At 40.1% G+C, this 18,304-nt stretch overlaps 1 protein-coding gene across 1 annotated transcript in view; it reads left to right on the top strand.

Moving 5' to 3' along the window:
* Window positions 1–18,304, top strand: part of SMC6 (structural maintenance of chromosomes 6) — a 109,036-nt gene that overhangs the window by 87,312 nt on the left and 3,420 nt on the right. Inside the window, exons 22-26 of the mRNA XM_026655589.2 lie at window positions 2,258–2,403; window positions 11,554–11,679; window positions 13,761–13,866; window positions 15,326–15,478; window positions 17,160–17,257. Coding sequence (XP_026511374.2) covers window positions 2,258–2,403; window positions 11,554–11,679; window positions 13,761–13,866; window positions 15,326–15,478; window positions 17,160–17,257 — 629 coding nt within the window. The remainder of the gene's footprint in view (window positions 1–2,257; window positions 2,404–11,553; window positions 11,680–13,760; window positions 13,867–15,325; window positions 15,479–17,159; window positions 17,258–18,304) is intronic.

Here is an 18,304-nt window from a genome sequence, read left to right as displayed (position 1 = left end):
AAAGAACAAGTTAAAAATCACTTAGAAAAGTTAGATGCCTGCAAGTCACCAGGGCCTGATGAAATGCATCCTAGAATACTCAAGGAGCTAATAGAGGAGGTATCTGAGCCTCTGGCTATTATCTTTGGAAAATCATGGGAGACGGGAGAGATTCCAGAAGACTGGAAAAGGGCAAATATAGTGCCCATCTATAAAAAGGGAAATAAAAACAACCCAGGAAACTACAGACCAGTTAGTTTAACTTCTGTGCCAGGGAAGATAATGGAGCAAGTAATTAAGGAAATCATCTGCAAACACTTGGAAGGTGGTAAGGTGATAGGGAACAGCCAGCATGGATTTGTAAAGAACAAATCATGTCAAACCAATCTGATAGCTTTCTTCGATAGGATAACGAGTCTTGTGGATAAGGGAGAAGCTGTGGATGTGGTATACCTAGACTTTAGTAAAGCATTTGATACGGTCTCGCATGATATTCTTATCGACAAACTAGGCAAATACAATTTAGATGGGGCTACTATAAGGTGGGTGCATAACTGGCTGGATAACCGTACTCAGAGAGTTGTTATTAATGGTTCCCAATCCTGCTGGAAAGGCATAACGAGTGGGGTTCCGCAGGGGTCTGTTTTGGGACCGGCTCTGTTCAATATCTTCATTAACGACTTAGATATTGGTATAGAAAGTACGATTATTAAGTTTGCGGATGATACCAAACTGGGAGGGATTGCAACTGCTTTGGAGGACAGGGTCATAATTCAAAATGATCTGGACAAATTGGAGAAATGGTCTGAGTTAAACAGGATGAAGTTTAACAAAGACAAATGCAAAGTGCTCCACTTAGGAAGAAAAAATCAGTTTCACACATACAGAATGGGAAGAGACTGTCTAGGAAGGAGTATGGCAGAAAGGGATCTAGGGGTTATACTGGACCACAAGCTAAATATGAGTCAACAGTGTGATGCTGTTGCAAAAAAAGCAAACGTGATTCTGGGATGTATTAACAGGTGTGTTGTGAGCAAGACACGAGAAGTCATTCTTCCGCTCTACTCTGCTCTGGTTAGGCCTCAGCTGGAGTATTGTGTCCAGTTCTGGGCACCGCATTTCAAGAAAGATGTGGAGAAATTGGAAAGAGTCCAGAGAAGAGCAACAAGAATGATTAAAGGTCTTGAGAACATGACCTATGAAGGAAGGCTGAAAGAATTGGGTTTGTTTAGTTTGGAAAAGAGAAGACTGAGAGGGGACATGATAGCAGTTTTCAGGTATCTAAAAGGGTGTCATAAGGAGGAGGGAGAAAACTTGTTCACCTTAGCCTCTGAGGATAGAACAAGAAGCAATGGGCTTAAACTGCAGCAAGGGAGGTCTAGGTTGGACATTAGGAAAAAGTTCCTAACTGTCAGGGTGGTTAAACACTGGAATAAATTGCCTAGGGAGGTTGTGGAATCTCCATCTCTGGAGATATTTAAGAGTAGGTTAGATAAATGTCTATCAGGGATGGTCTAGACAGTATTTGGTCCTGCCATGCGGGCAGGGGACTGGACTCGATGACCTCTCGAGGTCCCTTCCAGTCCTAGAATCTATGAATCTATGAATCTATTCCTTGAGTGCTATAGATCTATCTCAAGCATCTGAAGTACATATGTACCCTTCCATCTCATTCTGTCCAAAATGCCGAGGCCTCACAGTTTTAAGTTTGTTGCAAGCAGGAGGTAAAAATGGGGGGAACTTCTGTCTAAATTACTCAGTTATAATAATTAAACTTTGCTTATTCTTTCCCTCCCTACTTCTGGGATACACTGCTTATTACTTCCCATGAGTAATTAAAGAGCAGAGAAGTTTTGCAACAGAATGATCAATTTCTTATCTGATAATTTTCTTTCTTTTAGCAGCTTCTCTCTGTATTCCATCCACCCTGGTAGTCTGGTAAATGATCAGAATATAAATTGAAATTTTTCTCTGAAGGGAGACTTAGACATAGACAATTTGCATCAGGTTGCCTTAATACTAATAATTGGTTGCTGGAGTATTTCTACAGCTGTTGGAATTTTTTTGGGGTGGCCTGAGATGAAAGACAGAGCTTAGTCCTGGATCCTCCAGCTACAACACCGGACCGTTTCTGAATTCCACAGGTGGAGAGCCCATTAGTAATTAACTCAGAATTTCTCTTTTACTGCTTTTCACTATCCAAAATGTTATAGTTGAGAGGAAGATGCAAATAAACCAAAATGTATAGCATTTTTTAGCATTTCAAACTTCTCTTTAGGAAAAGATTGCACAGGCCACACAAATCTGCCCGCAACGGATAGAAGTCAACAGAACTGTCAAGAGTCTTGACACAGAAATGAATCGCTTAAGAGACAAGATAAATTCAAAAAGAGATCATCATGGAAACAGAGAAGAAATAATAAAGTAAACAATTGCTACATATTTTGGGGTGGGGGGCAGAATGGTTGCTTCATTGGGATAGTAGATTAATTTAATTTTAATTATCTCAACTTTTTTTTAACAAGTCTGATTAATGGTGCAGGTGCTTTTCTTGAAATAAGTAGTCATAGCCTTAAATATATTTGGCTACTCATTGCATTATTTCTGTAGCACCCAAATGTGATGCTGTGTGCTCCAGAGAAACTGAGTAAGACATGGTCCCTACCATAAACAGTTCACAATTTCTATTTTTATATACAATGTGACAAAAATAGGAAGAGTGGAGTAAGGAACCTCTGTCCAGCTATGTCTGTTGCTCTGGCATTAGGATGCTGGCCACCTCACTTTGCATGGCATTTTTTCTAAGGCAGGATCCATCATACTCATCAAAGTAAGTGGTGCCAGATGCTGTGGGTATTTGCATTTTTGGAGTTAGGGAATTCATAGTTTTAAAGCCAAAAGGACCAGGATGATTATCTAGTCCGGTGGTTCTCAAACTTATTTGATTGCCCCCCCCCCCCCCCCTACTTTCGTTTGGTGTTGGCGCCCCCCCCCCCCCCCCCCCCCCCCCCCCGAGTACATACATCACCACCCAGCTCTGAAGGCAGAGTAGAGAGCAGCGGCTGTTGTCTGGATGCCCAGCTCTGAAGGCAGTGCTGCACCAGCAGCAGCACAGAAGTAAGGATGGCAATATGAAAAGTGGTATTTGTCAATATTACTTTTCACAGCAGACTTAGCACTCCATTGCCACTCTTACTTCTACACTACTGCTGCCACCCCAGTGCTGATAGCTGGACCCCTGCTGCCTCCTGGTGAGCAGTTTGGGAGGTCTCCCGCTGTTCCCTGTATCCCTGTCTCCTGGGTGTGCATGGCCCTTCTGCACATGCCCCAGCCACCTGGGGCTGACAGCCAGAGTTCTTAAATAAATAAAGGCACATAGCTCGCACTTCCCTTGACGCATTCCCATGCCTTCTTTGTGAGGTCCACCCCATAGTTAGAGAATCGTTGATCTAGTCTGATCTCTTGCATGACACTGAACGTCGCTCTGTAATTCTTAAGCCAAGTCCAAAAATTTGTATGGAACTAGAGCTGCCTTTTAGAAAAAGAAATCTAGTCTTGATTTAATAGATTCTAAGGCTAGACGTTACCATTGTGATCATCTAGTCTGACTGCCTGTATAACCCAGGTCATAGGACTTCCCCAAAATAATTCCTAGAGCATATTTTTTAGAAAAACATCCAGACTTGATTTAAAAATTGTCAGTGATGGAGAATCGACCTTGGCCATTGATAAATTGTTTGAAGGTTAATTGCTCTCATATTTAAAAAATTGTCTTATTTCCAGTCTAAATTTGTCTAGCTTCAGCTTCCAGACATTGGAGCATGTTATACCTTTCTCTCCTAGATTGAAGAGCCAATTATTAAATATTTGTTCCCCGTGTAGGTACTTTTAGACTATAATCAAGTCATCCATTAATCTTCTCTTTGTTAAGCTAAATAGATTGAACTCGAGTCTTTAATCATTCTCATTCTTTGAATCTTCTCCAATTTATCAATATCCTTCGTGAATTGTGGGCACCAAAACTGCACACAGTATTTCAGCAATGGTCACAGAAGTGCCAAATACAGAGGTAAAATAATCTCTCTACTCCTACTCAAGATTCCGCTGTTCATGCATCCTAGGATTGCATTAGTTCTTTTCGCCAAAGCATCACATTTGGAGCTCATCTTCAACCAATTATCCACCATGACCCCCAAATCTTTTTTAGTCACTCCTTCCCGGGATCAAGTCCCCCATCCTGTAAGTATGGTCTACATTTTTTTTGTTCCAGATGTATACATTTACATTTAATCATATGAAAACTCATATTGTTTGCTTGTGCCCAGTTTAACAATCAATCCACCTTGATCTGAATCAGTGCCCTGTCCCCTCCATTTTGTGTCAGCTGCAAAATTTATCAGTTGTGATTTTTTTTCTTTCAGGTCATTGATAAAGATGTTAAATAGCATAGGTCCAAGAATTGAGTCCTGCGGGGCCCCACTGGAAATGGACCTACTTGATGACGATTCCCCATTTACAGTTACATTTTGAGACCAGTTAGCCAGTCTTTAATCCATTTTTGTGTGCCATGTTATTTTTATATCGTTCTAGTTTTTTAATCAAAATATTGTGTTGCACCAAGTCAAATGTCTTACAGAAGTCTAAGTATATTACATTAACACTATTACCTTTATCAACAAAACTTGTAGTCTGACAGGATCTATTTTCCATAAACCCTTGTTTATTTTCATTTATTTACATTACCCTCCTTTAGCTCATTATCAAGTACCATATCCGCTGGTTTCATTATCTTGCCTGGGATTGATGTCAGGCTGACAGACCTATAATTACCTGGGCCTTCCAGTTTACCCTTTTTAAAAATCGGCATGTTCACTTCCTTCCAGTCTTCTGGAATTTCCTTTGTGCTCCAAGACTTACTTGAAATCAACATTGATGGTCCAGTGAGCTTCTCAGCCAGCTTTTTAAAAAATTCTTGAATGCAGGTTATCTTGATCTGCTGATTAAAAATGTCTAAGTTTGGTAGCTTATATTTAACATTCTCCAGAGAGCCTAGTGGAATGGAGTATTATCACCATGTGGTGAGTCTTCATGATGTGTTTTTGTTTTTACCCAAATACAAATATATTTGTTGAACACCTTTGCCTTTTGTGCATTATTATTGATAATTCTACCATTTCCATCTAGCAGTGGACCGGTACCATTTTCAGGATTCTTTTTGTTCATAGTATAGTTAGGAAAAAAACAACTCCTCCTTATTGTCCTTAACTTCGTTGGCCCTAGATTTCTTCTTGTATCCCTTGGCTTCCTTTATCAACTATGTACAGTTCCTAACTTCATTTATAATCACTACTATCAACTTCCCTTTCTTCCGTTTGTTATATATTATTTTTTATTTTTTTACAGCTGCCTTCACTTACCCTCTAAACAAAGTTGTTTTTTTAACTAGCTCAGCCTTCTTCCTCAATGGTGGGATTGTGACTTTTGGGGCATTTAGTAAGGTGTTCTTAAATGATTTTCAATTATCATTCACACACTTCTGATTAAATTCTTTCTCCCAGCTGGTTTGGCTCACAATTGTTTACATCTTTCTGAAATTGGCCCTACTAAAGCTCTGTCTGTCTGTCTCTTTATCTCTCTATCTATAATTTATTTTACTGGTCTAGACTTTTTTCTGCTTGCACATTATAAATGTCATCAAGCCATGATTAATTGTAGCTAAGTTACCATTAACTTTTAGTTCTGTCATCAGTTCCACTTTATCTGTAGAACAAGGTCTAATATAGAATTCCACTGTGTTGGCTACAACACTTTTTGAGTTAGGAAATTGTCATCTATACATTTAGAAATTCCAAGTATATTTTAGTATGGGCAGCATGAGACCTCCAGCATATATCATTCATATTGAAGATACCCGTGATCACAGAGTTTTTTCCTGCACATCGTAGAGAGGCGCATAAGGAAGCAGTCATCCTGTTCTGCGTCATGATTTGGTAGTCTGTAGCACACACCACTACTACCCCACCTTGTGCTTTATCTGTTAGGACATTGATCTATAAGTGACTTGGAATTCGGTAATGCCATTTCTTTATCTGTTAGGACATTGAGCTATAAATGACTTGGAAACGGGTAATGCCATTTTTGCTGTAGAGTACTACTCGCCCTCCCATTTTTGCCCATTTGCTCCTTCCTAAATAGGTTATGACCATTGATTTTAACATTCCAGTTGTGCAAATAAACCCCCCCAGGTTTCATTAATACCAACTAGATTGAATTTATGCTCCTAAATAAGCAATTCCAATTCCTCCTTTTTTGTTACCATGTCTCTCGGCATTAGTATGTAGGCAATTCAGTAACTTCTTCTCTTCATGCCCTTTGGTTCCTTGATTAATCAACATCCTGATTTTTGTGCTAACTGATTGCTTATTTCTTCCCTCTTTTTATCCTCCCCTTTTGCTATTAGTTTAACCCCCTCTTGACTACTCTAGCCAGCCTAGTGTAGTCAGAGATTGGTCTACCTTCTACTGAGGTGAAGACCATGTAAACTATATATAGTTTAGAAGGTGGATAAATCTTCCACAAAATCAAAGCCCAACACCACTTACCTAGCCAGCGATTCACTTCCAGAATCTTCTGCCTCCTGTCTTCCTTTGCTCGTGGGACAGGAAGGATTTCAGAGAACATTGCTTGGATATTTTTGTTCTTTAGCACACTTCCAAGTTTCCTGAAGTCATCTGCTGTCTGTGAGAGATCTCACAACGCAGTGTCAGTAGTGCCAATATAAATCATTATCAGTGGATCCTTGCCCGTAGATTTCAGAAGCCTATCCAGTCTTAGAGTGACATCTTGTGTCCTGACTCTGGGAAGGCAGCTCAGTGTCCTTTTGTCTGCCTGTCCCTTGCCAAATGTTCTTTTGATTCTTCTGAGTATTGACTCTGAAGACTCATCTAAATTAACAGTCTCTTTCTCCTATTTGGGGAAAAATTGGATAAGATCGTGGCAGAAAGTGCTGCCAAACTGAAACAGTCCCTCCCCTCTCTATGCAATCCTCTGAACAGTGAATAGAAACACAGCAAGAGACAGAAATGCTCCTTTCATCCATCCTCACAAAAGTACCAGAAGAAAGACAACAGGTATATCGGGAAAACCCTGGAACCAGGGTTTGGGTGGAAAATCCAGAGGAAGTCCCACTGCCTGTAAGAACCCACAAGGAACAAATGCATGTCTGTCCAGATCCTATTTCTCAGAAGAATGGTACATATCAACCACAGGCAAGTGGGTGAGAGGGGTAGTGAGTTACAGATAAGTCCCTTGTACTAAAGGCCTCATCCCATCCCTTCACCCAATCCCCAGCAGCCCCATCTAATATGAACTGGTGTTGAATGAAATTTTGCATCTCCTGAATGTAGGAGTTCCTTCAGGAGCAAGGTTCTCAGGTTTCTATTCTGTTTTCTTCATTGTCTAGAATGCACTGGGGGAGGAGGAGTCAGAGCCATGCTGGACCTCAGTGGCTCAACAAATAGATGAAGAAAACGAGTTTCCAGATGGAGACCCTAGCTTCAACAGTGGCATCCCTGTCCCAGTGGGACTTTCTCACTTCTGTGGACCTAGAAGATAGAAATCTCCACATTCCCATATGCTCATGCCACCGCAGACTGCTGAAAGTTGCATATGGTATGGCTTATTAGCAGTACCGAACTCTTCTAGTTGGTCTCTCATCAGCCCTCACAGTGTTTACCAAGATGCTTGTGGTTGTAACAGCCAGACTCAGGTTTCAGAGCACTCATCTGTATCTCTTCTTGGATAACATCTTGATCAGAGCTCCGACCCAAGCTGCAGAACATAGTGCCACAGTTTGGACTCTGGATCTTCTCCAAGTGCATGGCTTTGTGATAAACACCAATAAAAATGTTGACCCCCCCCCCCCCCCCCCCCCCCGACAAAGATAATTCAGCTAGAAGTGGAAATGGACACTTCTTCAGCAAAGGTCTACCCATCACTGGATGTATTCCAAGAGATCCAGTATGTGGTATCTATGCTGGTCAAGTGTATAAGGCCAACCATAACACATTGTCTCCAAATATTGAGTCTCTTGATATCATGTATAGAGATCACCCCATGGATAGGGTCTCTTTATCAGGGGTCTCCAGGCCTTCGTACTGAAAGTATGGAACCATTGGAACACATTCCGGAATTAGGTCCTGAACTAGGTTCTGGATTCTCTAAGATGATGGGCAATCCCAGAGAATTTCCACAGGGGTCTTCTCATATGCCTTCTAGACTCACAGGAACTCTCAACCAATGCCAGCCTGATAGGGTGGGGAACACGCATCTGAGCCACAGAACAACACAAGATGCCTCAGACTCCTGGGAAAGGAACCAGAGAGTCAAACTAGCTCTGCTAATGTTCCAGAGCTGTCTAGAGGGTGACCATGTTCTGATCCAGTTGGACAGTACAAATTTCTATGGCCTATTTCAACAACCAGGGAGAGAAAGGAGTTCAACTTTACATGCAGAAAAAAATATCAGTATTGGAATGGATAGAGAGGACCCTTCCTGCCGTAAGAGCGATACACATAAAAGGAGAACTGAACCAAAAGATGGACTGGCTCAGCAGACAGTCATCAACTTAGAATGGTGCCTAAATCAGAAAGTCTTCACTCTGATCTTGCAGACGTTTGGCCTCGCTTCAGTCAACCTGCGTCTGACGAAGTGGATGTCACCCATGAAAGCTTATGCTCCAATACATTTGTTAGTCTACAAGGTGCCACAGGACTCTTTGTTGCTTTTTACAGATCCAGACTAACACGGCTACCCCTCTGATACTTCAGTCAACCTGTGTGCCAATCACAAGAACCCAAAGCAGTGTTCTTCACCAGGGAAACAGATCCAGTGTCCATTGGGACAGATGCTCTTTCACATAGATGTGGCCACAAGGCCTGCTATATTCATTCATGCCCTTTCCACGTCTAGGAAAGGTGATCCAGGGAAGAAAGTGAGAAGGCACAAAGATGACAATGCCAACTTCGCAACAGCAAAGGAGACCATGTTTCTCCGATCTGATAGAACTGAATTTGGGACCACCATTGCAGCTACTAATGAGAACACAGACATCCTTCGCCAAAGCCCATTCCTCCAGCCAGACCCAGGCCATCTATACAACTGATAGTCTGGCTATTGAGAGGGAAGTGTTGGTCTATCCTTCAAAGTGATCAGAACTCTGCTCTCCTCCAGAAGAGCTTCCACATTAAAGGCTTACTCCTCCATCTGGAGCAGGTTGCATGGTATCAAGAATGCCAAGGATCCTAGTACTCCTGTTATTCAGGACTTCCTTGAAGAGAAGGGACTTCAGCCCAGCACTGTAGCACTTCAGGTGTCAGCCATAAGTAGCATACTGTTTGTAGGATCCTCTGTTTCCTTGGTGGATAATCCTCAGGTATCCAGATTCCTCAGAGCAAAACCAGTATTCCCTAAGTGGGATTTACCCCTGGTATTGAAAGCCCTAACTACTCACCCTTTTGAACCACTGACTTAAATATCTGCCTTCTATCTGTCCATCAAAACCTGTTTTGTGGTGGCCATGATGTCTGCTAGACAAGTTTCTGAACTGGTAGCTTATCCATGCAGGAACCCCACTGTGGGTTCCACGATGACCAGGTGGTGTTAAGAACTCCAGAATTGTTCTTGCCTAAGGTGAATTCATCTTTCCATGCCTCACAAGAGATCATCCTTACTTCATTCGGTCCAAAGCCACAGCACCAGAGTGTAAAGCTGTGGTGTGCCATAGATGTTGGAAGAGCACTAAAGATCTATGTCAAGGGCACAGAATGAACAAGAAGGTTGGGTTCCTTGTTTGTCTTTCATCTGAAGTGCCAAGGGCTCAGAGTTTCCAAACTATCCCTGGTTAGATGGATCAAGCTCTGTATTTTAGAGGCATTCATGGCGTGAGAGGGGCTCCTATCCCAGATGGAATCAAGGCACATTCCACAAGATCTGTGGCAACCTCATGGGCCAAAAGAGTTGTGCTTCCACCACAGAGATCTGCAGGACAGCAACATAGTCTCAGGCTAACACCTTTTAGGCACTATAAAGTGGATTTTCTGTTCTCAGCAGAGGCCTCCTGTGGTGAGAAGGTGCTGCAGGTGGTGGTCCACTAACAGTATTGCCGTTTAAGCAATCAACAGTGCTGTTCCCTGTCCCATTTTTTTTTTCTCCATCCATCCCCACTTCTGTTCACTGCTGGCTACTTCCTCTGTATATCAAAATTGTGGGAGACATGGGGCTGCAGAATGGTAAATTTCTTACCTGATAATTCCTTTCTGCTAGCTATATCTCCCACAATTCTACCGTCCTTGGATGTCTTAATGGCCAAGGGACAAAATTTTATTTTGATCGTTACCATTGTAGACTGTAGCCTGCCGTACACAATTAACTGGCTGGCTCTGAAGTTATTGTTACTAATCACATTCTGAGCTTTTACTTTGAAACGACTCATCTGGCAGCAAACCAGAGAAAGGGTCTAGCATACGATGCGCTACAGCTTTGTAGCTTTCAGCTCTGGAAACTGAAGACAAGAGGGGAATAAACCATATATATCAGAATGGAAGGGAAGTAGAAGAGAGGGAAATAGCCCATACATATCAGAATTGTGTGAGACACTGCTAGCAGAAAAGAAAGTACAGTAAAAGCTCTTTTATCTGGCACTTTACCAACCGGCAAGCTCTATAAACCGACATTTCTGATCTGCACTGAAAGTCTGGTTTATAGTGCGGTTGGTGCGGGGCCGGCAGGGGGCTGGGGCGTAGGAGGGGTTCGGGGTGCCGGATGGCGGGGGAGTGCTCACCTCAGGCAGCTCCCCATCCCTGCTATTGCTGGGGAGGTGCGGCCAGGCCACTCTGCAGGCACGCTGCCTCTGTCCTCCCTCCCGAAGCACTGACTCCATGGCTCCTGTCCCAGCCCGTTGGCCGGGAACCGTGGCCAATGGGAGCTGCAGGGGGCAGTGCCTGCAGATGGAGGCAGCATTCCTGCTTGCAGAGGCGCCTGGCCACACCTCCACCAGGAGCAGCAGAGACAGAGAGCCGCCGGAGGTGAGCACCCCCCCATACGGCATCCCAAGCCCCCGCCCTAAGCCCCCTCCTGGACCCAAACTTCCTCCCAGAGCATGCCCCACAGCCCCTCCCATCCCCTCCCCTTCTAAACCCCTCCCTCTGAGTTAACCGGCATTTTTAATTTACCGGCACTCCCGTTCCCCCAGCATGCTGGTTAAAAAAGCTTTTACTGTATCATCTAAGAAATTTACCTTTCCTTTTCTCCCCCAACAAATAACAATAATCTTTCTTTTATTAACAATGATTTTCCCTTTCCCTGTGAAAATTCAGCTTATGTACCCACATGATGTTAGTTTTAGAGTGATGGTTTAATAGATTGTAAGCATATGTTTGTTTGTTTTGTTTTCTGAAAAGAGAATTTTGGTTGTCAGCCTGGTTTTAAATTAAACATCAAGAATTTGCTTGGGTCTTAACAGCATCTTTTGTGTTCAACTAGATATTTATGAAAATCTTTTTGTTGATAAAACAGGCAGCTTATTGAAGCAAAGGACAAATATCAGGATGCAGACGGTAAAGTTAAGAATTTGAAGAAGTTTATTAAATTGCTGGATCAAATAATGACACAGAGATACAAAATGTATCAACAGTTCAGAAGGTGAGTGTGATCTTCATTGTAGTGTTAGTGGTTCAAATACTTGTGTGGGGCAGATTAAAAATATTTGTCATAAAATTCTATCTATTGGGGAAATTTAGGCATTTCCCAGGGTCACTCAGAAGCAATTTCTGCATTCAACTTACACTTACTTCTGTACACTTCCTATGTTTCAACAAGATGTGTTATCCACTTGGATTCCACAACCTGCCCTCCTTCCCTGCTTCTATGAAGACCTACTTCTCTGGAATTCTGTATTGTGAGGGAACTGAGGGACAGATGGGTCTGCTCTGTCCTTTATTCCCTGGGGTGAGAGCATTTAGTATGGGGTGCATGCACACCAAGAGTGGAGTTCATGTGAACAATACATCTCAAAGAACCACACTTACTGTAAGGTAAATAACTGTTCTTTCTTGAAATTGAATTGTGGTGTGGAGCTTTTGTAGAGCGGGGAGATAATAATATAACAAAAAAGCTGTAGATCCTTCCCCTTTCTACCTTTCCAGTGGTTTTTGGGTATTGGCTGTAGAGTAACAAGTTAACTGCAGTATATAACTAAAGTTTAAATTATTGCTTTTAAAAAAATAGCTTAAGATGCTTTGCAGTAAATACCTACTTGGTGTGTTTTTTAGGGTCTAAGGAAGTGGATCTAACTTTTCTAATATATGTTATGGTAGAGCAATTGAGACATCACAGCTAAGGCTGCATTCTGTTGTGCTCTTAAAATGGGAGTTCAACCTCAAAGACAGTGCATCTGTCCCAATTTTTAGTATATAATTTCTGACTAAAGCTTTCATTTTCTGAGGATTTTCAAGAAAATCAGTTAATTTTGTCCCCAAAATAAATTCACATTCTCAATCTCAATTTTTTGTTTCAAAATGACAAATTACAGAAAGTCAAAAAAAATGTACATTTTTGGGTTTGTTGGACTCTCTGGAGTTGTTAAAATATTTTGTAAATTCACAACAACAACAAAAATTAGTGGTCTTTGTCATAATTGAATCCTTCTGCACAACAGTTGGCCGGGGGAGATGAAGAATTATAATTATCATGTAGCTGCTGGTTTCTCAAAGAAAGGACCTCTTCTGACACACTTATGGCTGAACAGTTTTCACGATGACCAGGATCCTCTGTGCAATAGCTATTGGTTTATTGAAAACTAAGAGCTCCATAAAACTGCTGCAGTCTCTTTGATAAAGCAGTTGATACTGCGTCAAGGATCTTGTTCTTTGTGAAATCATTCAGCCAGCACAGGAGCCCCTGGGCTTCATGAAAGCAACCACTACCAATCTCAAAGATCCTGTTCTTTGTCAAACTGTTCAGCTGGCTTAAAAGTTCCTCTCCTGAACCAACAGGAGAGTTTCACAGAAAATAGGATCTATGACAAAGCAACAGGAACTTTGACAAATACTGGGCTCTTCATGAAAGTGCCTTTCTGGCTCAGGAGCAGATACTGTTGTTCGTGAAAGTAGCCATTTCTGCATTGGAGAGCCTTTCTTAATCTAACAGTTCGTACTTTCTACTCCTCTATCCACACTTCACAACTAAAATAACCACCTTACCACACAAAGCATCACAACTTCAACTGTGCCGCAATAGAAATGCCAACATTCCAACAAACCCTTCTCCAAATATTGAATGAATGTGTTCTCCCTCACAACCCTCTCCTTCCCCCCAGAACTGTGAAGAATGGATAGTAGTGGGGGTAGGTCTGGGAAATTGGTGATAGATGGCTACCATCCATACTAAAGTAAAATTAAATTGTTGAGTGTTTGAGTAATGGGGTGTCTGTGTGTCTGGATAGAGGAGTAGAAGGAGTATGTACTTTTAGATGTTTTGATTAATTTCCTTGCTTTTGTGGTTCTATTAGGTATGTTATATATGCAACCTTAATACATAGAACAAAGGAATTGTTGTGTGTATGTATTATATTATTAAAATGAAGCAGTAATTAAATATTGATTAAGATTCCACTCTTTCATTTTTGTTGTGGGATCTTTGACTCTACATCTGTTCACCTTTTTATGTATATTATTTTTAAAGATCACTGATCTGGTGTTTATTTGCATAATTTATCCAAAAAGGTGCCTTACTTTACGATGCAAGTTCTATTTTAACTTCTTATTATGTCAGCGATCTTACTCTGGAAAAATGAGTTTTGACCACAAGAATGAAACACTTTCAATAACAGTAAGTCACTTTGTATTTTCTTTATTAATACCTTACCAAAAGTTATGTTTGATGTTAAACTTTGGTGGAATTTTTAACCCTTCAAAAATTCTGTTCAGGTACCTTTTTGTATTTCAGTTACTTGGCATTTACTAATGCAGATTTTTGCATGAAAACAAAATATCTGGTTTCTGTCAACTTACTTTACTATTTTCTGTTCTCCATCTGAAGTCATACAGTATAATCTTCTGATATTACAATTAGTGTGAATTGATTATCCTGTAAGAGGATGCAGGTGCAGAAAAAAACAAGATGAGCAGATGAGCTGTTACACGAATAGATATCTAAATGTAAATTTAAAATGTGAAGATGTAGTAAATGTATAATTGGTCAGCATTGTTTCAGACTTACAGTCTAACTTTTCAAACGATGATTAGGAAAATGAAAACAAGAGAAGTCATGGTATATTACAGCAGTGTCCAGTAAATTCTACCTGATATTTACAATTAGTAATTTGTCATTTGATGTCATCCCAGTGTGGTTAGTTTCTCTAACTAGACTTGCATAATTTTTCAGACCCTTTAACAGCTGAAGACCAATTATATATTTTTTTAAAAAATGATATAAATTACTTGTGATCAAAATGTTTTTCTCTAGATAGGAGAAATATGGGATAAGGTACAAAACTTGCATAGCATTTCAAATTCTTGCAACATACAACACTATCTTTAACCAAAAGAAAAAAAAGGCAATTCATTATTTCTGCTGCTCAGATGCATCAAGCCCCTCTCTTGGGTCCCCTAGGTTTGATTTCTGTCCTGTTGACATATTGTGGAGAGTGATTCAACACCTATATTTGTCTTGAAAGGTAAAAAAGGAAGAAACAAATTATGAAATACACTTTGTTTAAAAAATTTACCAGCAAACACATTTTATGTTTAATGGTATATTTTGTTACAATATCTTTTTTATTTTTTTCAAGCACTTCAGAATAAAATATATATATATATATATATATATATATATATATATATATAGATACCACAAGGTGTCATTGTAATCCAAGGAATAAAGAACTGTTACCCTGTTTCATGTATTCATACAGAGGGGCTATTCCTTGTTAAAACACCAGTAGTGATATAGTTAGCTGCAGTTCTAGGATCGTTGGTGTTTGACAGAAACATAACTACACTGGGTGATGAGTTTAACAGTTATAAAAATAGGGAATTAAAGACGTCGTAGGCTGAGTTATTGGTTTAAATTAAATCTGTTCCATTTTTATTTGGGCAAAGCAGTGGGACAGTAGACTTGCAACTAACCCTTACAAAATTGTGTGTGATTGAACTATTTTAGTTTCATTGAGATACATATACACTGAAATATACAAACTTACTGTGTTGCTACATATATATTCATGTTCATGTTTAATATTTGTAAACTTAAATCTACTAATTAAATGAATGTCTTAACTTAATTCAAGGTCCAGCCTGGAGATATAAACAAGGCTGCTCTAAATGACATGAGATCTCTATCAGGAGGTGAACGTTCTTTCTCAACAGTTTGTTTCATTCTTTCTCTGTGGTCCATTGCTGAATCTCCTTTCAGATGCTTGGATGAATTTGATGTCTTCATGGTAAGTATAAATTTGAACTACATCTTCCAGTTTTGCTTTATAAACTACCAAAGTAATTAAGTGGAGATCATTGGAAAGTTGAAAGACTATGGTAGAACCTACTAACTTTTTCCTCTATAATGCTAATTAGAGAATACATTAACTTTACTCTCTGGTTTTCTAAGTTGGCAACCAGAAATAAGGCGCTTGTCTGTGTAAATAAGTCTGACTACTTTAAAATATAAGTTGAGTTAATGAGTGAACTCAGAAATATAACTTCCACATAACTTGCTCTTCTGGATCTTAACATTTTCCCCAGTCCATAATTGTCTGCATAACATCGCTGAGTTTCCTCAGAGATCTGCTAAGAAAACTCTGGTCCTAGCTCATGCCCTCACTTCATCAGTGTACAGTTTTGCCTTCACTGTTAGAACAAGTATAGCAGTTTAGCTCAATGTTGCTTCTTGGAAACATGAAGTAGGTTTACATCCCTCTCCACGCTTATGCACCAGAGTTCTTCCAAAGCTATTGAAACACAGATGAATTAGTGTCAAAATACCAATACAAACTCATATCTTCTAACTCGATTTATAAAGAATTTATATAGGAAAACCCTATACAGCACCTTTCTATCAAAGAATGCCTCTGTAGAGATCAGGCAGTCCGCTTTGTAGTGTGTGTTCAACTTGTCAGTGGAGAACCAAGTGGTTGCCGTTCATATTTCCTCTGTTATAGCTGATGACCTCCCTGACCGGGATATGATCATGGATTATGTTGAGGATGGGCATTTATGGCTTCAGGACCTTGCATGATAGATACATTTTATGCGTTGGTTATACAATATATCATAAATCTGGACAGGGAGGATACAGATACTCTGCAATGTATGCACCTCAAACATAAATGCCAACTTCCTACCCGATTTGGGGTTTTGTGATATAATTCAGCTGTTCTTTGAACATTGTTCTTATGCCAGAGTCTCTCTTTGGACTCTTGAGAGTCCTAAAAACAAACAAACAAATCTAGAAAATTCCAGTGAGAAACTTTATTGAGAGAACTTTAAGGTTGCATGGTGAAGTGATCAGGACAGCAATAGGTAACAACACCACTGTGCATGTGCATTACAATACCGTGTTTAATTTCATGGTCATATTCTGGTTTTCAAATACAATATACATGCACATTTTTCTGCAACTTTGTATGGTCCATTTTTGTAATTGACAGCAAGGAGGTAGGTCTTTGTAGGAGTCTGTGCTTTGTTCATTGTGCATGTTGTATATAAGTGACTACCAAGCACTCTTAAGTCTATGCTGAGTGGTGCATGATAGCATAAGGAGCTATGCACGTATCCAAAGTAGTAGAAAAAGGTCTGATGTATTAAGATATAATATGTGAGTGTGTAGTTGAAGGCTGTATCATAGTACACATATGCAAAGGGATAGTGCTAATGACCAGCGCACAGCCTCTGTTCACTTCCTGAATTTTAGTGCTAGACTGTAACCTTAATGTTCTCTTGATGTAGATTTTTTTGATGGAATTTCAATGTACGTGTTTTAGTTAATTAGATAATTGTGTTAGCAAAATATCTCCAAACTTAATTTAGTTTTTGCAGGTGGTTATATTAATAGCTTGTCTGTACAGTAATGCAAGACAATAAACATATATTATAAATATCAGTAACTGGTCAATTCTCTGCTTTTAGGACATGGTTAATAGAAGAATTGCAATGGACATGATGCTCAAGATGGCAGATTCTCAACGTCATCGACAATTTATTTTGCTCACCCCACAGAGCATGAGGTAATCATTTTTCCTTAAACTTCCTAGCTCAAAAAGTGCACTAGAAATGTTAAATAGATATGTAAGAAAGAAGGCAATAGACGTTTTTCACAGTATATATGCCTAGAATATCAGCATCCAAAGCATTCTTAAATGGCCACCATGATGATTTGGGGATTTTAAGTAGTATTTTTTCACTTCCCTACTCCACTCTCCTTCAACGATTTCAAGTTTCAAGATACTATGGTCACTCTTATTTAGGGTACATCTTCACTATGAGATAGGGTGTGATTCCCAGCTCACATAGACATACACTAGCTCTCATCTGAGCCAGTACACTAAAACATAGCTGTGTAGCTGTGGTAGCATGCGTAGCGGCAGCAGTGACACTGTGCTAGCTGCCCCGAGTGCAAACCCTGCTTGAATCCCATGGGTACATAGCTGGAGCTGCCAGTCTGGGCTGGTGCTGCCTATGCTACTACAGCTAAACTGCTACTTTAGCATGCAAGCTCAGATGAGAGCTAGCACTAGTATGTTTACACAAGCTGGGAATCAGACCCCAAGCTTATAGATGTTGCCTTAGTGTCTTCACTACACTAGCTCTCTGAACCATTTCCTGTGTTACTTAAAATTAATTCAAAGTAACCTCTCCTCTGTATGTTCCAGAACAAACTATTCCAAGGAGTAATTTGCTTAAGATATCAAACTTTCTCCAAACTGTTTTACTGTTACAGTAAACCATTTTATCTGGAGTAATTGTTCTCTATTGTTCTCTCTCATTATTTTAGTAGATTTTGTTGCTTATCTCTTGCAACATGTTGACTTGTTCACTCATTCAGAAGCTGTTAATACACCCCTACTATTATTAATATTATGGACTGGATTTTGTAGCTACACATATTCTGTCCTTAGAAATTTTCATTTGATAGCCAATGCAATTGTAGTATTCCTCCACCTTGGTGACCAGGTTTCCTCCCTATATTTAATCCTGGGGGAATTCTGTGCCACTGCGCAATGCAGAATTTTGCAGAAATTAACATGCACACAGAATTTCCTTTCCTCCACAGA

This window comes from Terrapene carolina, unplaced genomic scaffold (genome assembly GCF_002925995.2).
Source record: "Terrapene carolina triunguis isolate 2854851 unplaced genomic scaffold, T_m_triunguis-2.0 Scaffold42, whole genome shotgun sequence".
Classification (NCBI taxonomy): Eukaryota; Metazoa; Chordata; order Testudines; family Emydidae; genus Terrapene; species Terrapene triunguis.
This window is presented reverse-complemented; position numbering and strand designations above follow the sequence as displayed.